The sequence below is a fragment of the Malus sylvestris genome, chromosome 6 (assembly GCF_916048215.2).
Source record: "Malus sylvestris chromosome 6, drMalSylv7.2, whole genome shotgun sequence".
NCBI lineage: Eukaryota > Viridiplantae > Streptophyta > Magnoliopsida > Rosales > Rosaceae > Malus > Malus sylvestris.
The window spans coordinates 19,468,178-19,475,308 of NC_062265.1; the positions used below are offsets into that span (position 1 = coordinate 19,468,178).

General features: G+C 35.1%; 1 protein-coding gene across 1 annotated transcript; it reads right to left on the reverse strand.

The window, feature by feature from the left end:
• Positions 1-2,544: 2,544 nt before the first annotated feature.
• Positions 2,545-6,748, reverse strand: LOC126627343 (glutathione S-transferase T1). The gene is made up of 7 exons (XM_050296810.1): positions 6,549-6,748; positions 6,319-6,392; positions 5,648-5,708; positions 5,503-5,556; positions 4,896-4,975; positions 3,863-4,068; positions 2,545-3,075 (listed from the first exon to the last, which is right to left on the reverse strand). Exons 1-7 carry the CDS (start codon positions 6,650-6,652, stop codon positions 2,863-2,865), a joined length of 792 nt encoding a protein of 263 aa, XP_050152767.1. The 5' UTR covers positions 6,653-6,748; the 3' UTR covers positions 2,545-2,862.
• Positions 6,749-7,131: the final 383 nt, after the last annotated feature.

Genomic DNA, 7,131 nt, shown 5'->3' on the forward strand with positions numbered 1-7,131 from the left:
AATCAATGCCTATTTAATGAAATTTTTAAATGACAAGAATACCCTTATATATTTACTCAAAATTACAATTTTTGACCCTACATTATTGTCTTTGATAATTATTATAGGGGAAACTTGATATAACTCCAATTTTTTGAGCCAATAGTAGGAATGGTCTTATTTATTAAAATAAGTCCAATTCTTTAAATTTAATTATTTAATTATCAATAATTATCTCTTAAAAGAAAAAACTTATTGTAAAAATCAAATTTCTTCCTAATTATCTCTTTGATTATCTCTTTTTATATATTTTTTTTGTTATTTCTTGTTCTTCCTCCTGTTTTAACCTATTTATAGATTTTTTTTTTTTAATTTTTATAATCAACATATATCACAGGTTAATTGTATTTATCTACCTATATGACAGATTCTTTTTTGTAGTCAACCTGTTACAGATTAATGTGTCTTGCTTGTAGGTATATTATGTCTTTTTCTATCTTTTAGTTAGGTTTCATATCTCACTTATAGGTATAATATACATTCATATATTTTGCTACTTGAGTTAGGGTAGAATGTTTTGCAGATAGATTTATGTTAGTATATTAATTTTTTTTTTGTTTATAAGATATTAATTAGATATTTTGGAGTTGAAAAATGCATAATATTAAAATATTTTAATTGATTTTTAATATTTTTAGAAAATATAAAAGCAATATAAAAGAAATAAAAACATATAATTAAATAACTGGAGTCATTCCTAAAAATACTCTATGTTTTTGGACCTGGATCTAAAAGCCCCATTATTATATCACTTTAACTATCTGTTGATCCCAAAAACTACCACGCCTACGTGGCGCGCAGGCCGAGTAATCTATAAGCTAACTACGTCCTTCGGTGAATGCAGGGCGTGCCAACTCATTGGCCAAGCTCGGCCGAGGAGTAAATTTGTTGATGTTGCGTTGGGTGCGCGACTGACTTCTGCGTCTTGCGATTACGACCGAGGAAGGAACACGTCTCGGCCTCTTGGGTTCTCGAACCTGAAGACAAGGCTACTATTCTTACGAAGTTCACGAATCGTCGTCGTTGGATTCGGTCACAGTGATGGTATTCGTCAGAGTAAACTCACGCCGAATCGACACCAAAGTGTAAGGGCATAAATACTCAAAGCAGATATGAGTCTTAATAGTGAACGTGGTTCGGCCATCTGAATGCCGAACTCTAAATCCTACTTGAGAGTATCCAATCATAAAATAACTCAGCGTGCAATGCGCCGAGCTCAGTAAGCTGTAACACCTCGCTTCGCCAAGAAGGCTAACGAGATGACCTCAATCAATAAGGCTTTGGAAACCCTTCTCGACCGAGACTTGGATAGGTAACCAACCGTCATCGCCGCAGTGCTGTTGATGCCAACGGAAGATGTTACAAGATCGGCTGATTCTACGGTGACAGAGCTATCTATGCCGACTGAAGATATCACCGGTTGCTTTCACAGTGCTGTTGATGCCAACGGAAGATGTGTCAGCGAAAAGAGAAAATAAAAATCTCAAAGTTGTTGAGAGAGTTTGCGTAGGGCAGTTGTGTGTTGAATTGGAGGGGCCTTTCCGTTGCCATTGCATCTGTATTTATAAGACTGAAGTACTTGGCTTGCACGGTCATATAATGTTGCAGAGTCTGACTACAACTCTACCTCGTAGAATGAAATCTGATCCGTGGCATAGGCTGGCTGACTTTTCAAACAAAATATAAAAACTATCTAGGCTTATCCCATCATGACCAAAGACCTAGCTTACCTAGGCTTCTCTCTCCACTATCAAATCCTAGGCTTATCACATCACTACCAAAAGCCAAGCCTACCTAGGCTTCTCCATCCGTGCATGCATTAGTCCATTTGCAGTTCTATGACTATCATTTGCATGCTTCACTATATGATGTCACGCATATCCCAATATCCCATACGTTCTTCAATTGCGATTTAGATAAATATTAGGTTTAAAATAATTTAATATATTATTAAGAGATAATATCATAATTATCACAATATTATTTCTCAATAATAATTAAAAATTATTTCAACCACTTTATCATCCAACGGTTTACAATTTTGTTCATTTAACGGCCTTGATCACTTGGGCTGATAGGGTAAAATTGGGCCCAAACACTATCATATTGCCCTTAGTCATTTAACACATTTACATCAATTTATATAAAAGTTTACAAAACACTCGGATACTATACTTTTTTTTTTTTAATTTTGTTAAAAGCACTTTTTCCAAAAAAGTTTACCATGTAAGACTATATTAGAGTTGCACACTTGTATGTTGTAACATCTCATATAGACTAAGGATTATAGAGATTGATTTCAATAATACTTATACACTAATAAGAGGAGTGTGTTATAAGGAATTTATAGCTAAAACAATTGTGATACCTAATCAGATATGAATCTAAAGTTTAGGTGATAAAGTCTTGTTCGAGTAGGATTACATGATGGGAAGTTCCCTACTCAGATTTCACCTCTTTTACTATATAACAAGGATCCCCACTTTCACACTCAATACACAAAAATAACCATTCTAGCCCCATTGAATAGAGTTGTGATAAGGAGAGTGAAAGAGAGTAGATCATTTGTTTACGTTACAGAGTTGTCACGATACAAGAAGAGATGCAAACGTTCAGAAGATTGCTCAACGGAAGTTCCAATCTGGATAGCTGCTCACAACAATACCAAACAAGCCCTTATTAACTTGATAGTGAAGTAAAACATTGCACATGTCAAAGTATACATTGACATTTAACGTTGCCGGCCAGGCTCAAGTCACGCGAAAAGGCCAATATTCTAACAGCACTTCGAATCACATATATGGATTCTCACATCACATCACATCACATCTTTGAACGCACAGCTGCTCTATCGCTGGAATCGGTCTTGTTGCTTTCTCCCATCAACCGCCGCTCTTGAAATCTTGTTTTGGCCCTGAAGAGAACTTCATGTACTTCATCGAAGTGAGGTCTGGTCGCATTTTTAGTATCCTCAATCCACTGTAGAACTCTCTTGTGCGGGCCAAGTATACGATTGCGGTCCTTCTCATCTACAAGCTACAGACAGAATGAAGCGTTAAGATATCACGTGATGTCATCCGCAAATGAAGGCTGTTTTCTTTATAATGTATAATCTTTTACTACAGAGAATGACCGGACCAATAGATCCTCTTCCACAACCAAAGTAAAAATCCGGTAGAGATCACATAGGGGCTCATCCTATCTTCAGACAGAACCACAACTGGTTAATCTAACATCGATAGAGTGGAGTAAGGTTATTTCAAACTTGCAGAGTTGAATGTTTCCCCAATAAATTTACGATGTTGGTACAGGCACTGCCTATATAATTTTCTGTATCTAATTTCCATGGCCAGTTTAGCTCAGTAGATTACATCATTCCCATGATGTCACAAAACATCAATAGAACAGAACAAATCCAGTAGACAACAATAGTATGGTTTTATTTATCTCAAGCCAATAGAAATCTTGAATATATAAGGAGAATGACTTGATAGATTCCCTTCTAGATAGTAAGCTAGAAATAGAGCAACATTCAAAATTTAGCAGACCAAGAACACGTCAAAGGTGGAAGGATGACGCGTTTTTTACCACTTTTCATAAATAATTAACACACCAAGAAACCATTGCTTCAATCAACTGTAAATGTTAATACTTCATCTCTCATCGTGTACTACTTTTTACCTATTTACTTCATCAGTAGAATTTGGTTCATTATACATGACAAGTTGAAGAAAATACTTCCGAACCCACAAACCCATTCCAATTATTTAAATGAAATTGACCCATAAAGCAACATTTATAAGCATGAGCCGCATCTATTTACCTCAAGTTGCATGATTTCACAAACCATGCTGAGATCTGCTATGGATGGTTTGAGGCCACCCACCAAGAATTTTCCATTAGCTTGGAGCCAAATCGACTCTATTTTTGACAAAGAGGAGGACAAAAGTTTCTCAGCTTCAGCAGCTGCTTGTGGATTCAATGGAAGTCCAAGCACGGGTGCAAGTACAGTATTTAGAATGTATGGTGCTGAAAGAGATGCATCAAAGGAAAATAAATAAGACAAGGGGAAACCAAAGCAAGTACTTTACTGTTCAAATATGTATCTTGTTGAGGGCGACATGACAACAAAGAATAACCAAAAATTATATTGTGTCAACGGTATATTGCTCGCTACTGAAGACAGATGTATGTATGTGAAAATTCAATAGCCAATGAAAAATGCAATCTAATGCAGCATGAACCATAACTACATATCTATCACTGCCATAGGAAGAATGTATGTGATTTAAACAAACACTTTAATAACAACAAAGTAAATACATTGAGATTTAAACTGGCTGAAAGTAGTGCATCTGCAAGTTGAAAAATAATACATACAAATCTGTTTAACAGAAAACGAGGTACAGGTACTCGCGGATGGCTGAATCTAAATGATTATCATTATTATTCTTATTTCTTTCCACATTTTGTGCATATATTTTCAACAATGAGAACCAAATACCATTGACAAAGACTATACAATTGAGGCTTTTTTCTCTTCTGGGGCCTGAAACTAATCAGTCATATATCACTGAATTCAAACTCACAAATTTCTACCTGAGTCACTGGCTCACTGCACATAGGTTCTTTTATGTATAACACATAGGTTCTTTTATGTATAACTGTATAGGTATATAATAAATCTCCCTAGCAACAGCTCATCAGATAGAAAGAAGTTATATCGCTGAAGAATAGAATCATCAATATACAGTTATTAACAACTTTTCTTACTGCAAGCTGCAAGGAGAAAGCAGAATCAAATGCGACCAGACTAAAGAAATCAGAAGCATAATTTGGTAGACAAGTATAGAGACCTGCGCCACGGCGTAAGTTAGAGTGATGCCAATCCAATACTGAGTTGATTTTAGCTCTCCTGAAAAGGTCAGCTGGATACCTGAAAGCACAAAAAGGAAAGGTTATTTACAGAACTATAGATAAAAATGATAAACCATTTGAGAGTATGAAACACTTTTGAAACAGAAGCTGCATGAACCCAGATGCCACGATATTTCCTTGGAAAATGATATTTTGGTTTAATGTAAGTGTGTCCTTAATAATTGATAAGGTAACTAAAATATCATAATTACCAAGCTTGCATTGCTAACTTTTGTTGGCCATAATTATAATTCTGCTCTACATTATTAGAAATTCTGAACTTTGACAAGAAAACAATAAGAAATTCTAAAAAAAATCGACTTTTATATGTGCTTCCTTTTCTTTGGATCTTCAGAGATGATCTGAAGTGCGAGAAAATGTAAGTTCTATTTGTCTAAGAGCAGTATGTATTGTAATTCATCAAAATAAATTGAACACAAACTCACAAGGCAAAGTATTGAGCATGTCCATATCCAAATTACATAACCAAACCCATGCCATTTATGTCAAAAGAATTCACGGCAACAAGGAAGCAACAAGACTTACCAATGATCTGCTACTCCAGGAAATGCACAAGCAAGATAAACAAGAATTGCATGACTGACAAAAAGAAGGAACGGATGAATAAACTGAATAGAGAAAACCTAAGATAGTTACTACAGTGTACAAAACACGAAATATAATTAATTACCTTTCAAAGAGATTAAATCTCCCATCAGCAATAGCAGGAACTTGTCCCATAGGGTTTATTTCTACATATCATATAAAAAAATTAAAAAAAAACAAAAAACCATGAGCCATTCAGCAGATACCATCCCACTCATCCAGCATAGAATCCTTCCCTCTTTTTCTTGTAAGCTTCAGTGAACAACTTTGGTACGTTACTACTACGCTAGGGACACCACATTAGCAATATAAAAAACATGATGGTAAAAAGATTAAAACATATTGTTTCATTACTTGCGAATTAACCCCGATCATTCAATGATCTTCTTGAGTGATTTCTCTGAGAGGACACTCGAAAGTCATATACGTCCCACAAGTACTTGTTTTTCCATTTTTCACCAACATGGTTATCATTCAATAAGAAACATCAGTTCAAAACTATTGGGTCCCAAATAAGTTTGCGGACTTAAACGTAGCCAAGTCGACTAAGGGCATGTACCCCGTCTGCACCCAAGTTCGAATCCCCATCCCCGTAGTTTAGATTAGATTAGAATATCATCTCCATCCAAAAGAAAAAACTTACCCAAATAAGTTTATAACCAATTTATTAGTCCAGAAAATAGAAAAAACAAAATAAATTCACTGATCACCAAACATAAACCTGAATTGAATCGAAATTAACATATGTAGACATACTTTTGAATTCAGGAGACAAGTGTTGACGTTTGGATATGTCCATCTTAATCTCCTCGAACTCTATTCCATTTACCCTTTCACAACACGGAAAAAAGAAACGTGTAAAAAATCAGACAGCAAAAACAACAACCCAGATTCAAAAACTAGGAAATTTATCAATCTAATTATAGAAATAACAACAAAAACCTTAAAATTTGGAAACAAGAGAAAAAAAGGAAAGTATAGATTACTTGAGGAAGATTAAAATTGCACGAGATGGTTGTGACAATCTATCGACGTATACTTTCAGCTTCATTTCTTCTTTTTGGTGAATTTTCTCTTCATTCTTTGTCATGCCACGGGTCCAGGATTTTGATGTTGATCAGCTTTATGAGTGACTCTGTAGCTTCTGACCTTTTGTGCCTTGAGTTTTATCCGGTTTTATATCTTCGCGGCAATTATTGGGATCGTCCGGATGAAGTAGATGGACCTGGATTGGGTTGGGTTGGACTGGGTTGGTCTGCGTTAGGTTTAGTAATTTTTAACACGACTCGATAATCTGACACGACACAATACTAAATTAATAGATGTTCGGGTCGACACAAAAACGAATCAGGTCGTTATTGGGTAACCTAATAAACACATGTTAAAATAACGGGTTAATTCGGGTATACACATGAATAACACAATATACGATAAGCAAAATATTAATTTTATAATTTTATAACCCTAAAAAAATACTATAATAATTATCTTTACTAATTAATGAACCCTCTGTGTCAACCAAAAGATGGTGAAAAGACAATTTAGTCTTCTATCACACAAAACAAATGA

Bases quoted from the DNA above. Each gene is read 5' to 3' on its own strand.
- LOC126627343 (XM_050296810.1), bottom strand. From the start codon at position 6,652: ATGACAAAGAATGAAGAGAAAATTCACCAAAAAGAAGAAATGAAGCTG. The intron at 5,709-6,318 runs GTATGTCTACAT...TATGATATGTAG, and splicing joins CTTGTCTCCTGAATTCAAAA to AAATAAACCCTATGGGACAA. The intron at 4,069-4,895 runs GTCTCTATACTT...CATCTCTTTCAG, and splicing joins TAACTTACGCCGTGGCGCAG to CACCATACATTCTAAATACT.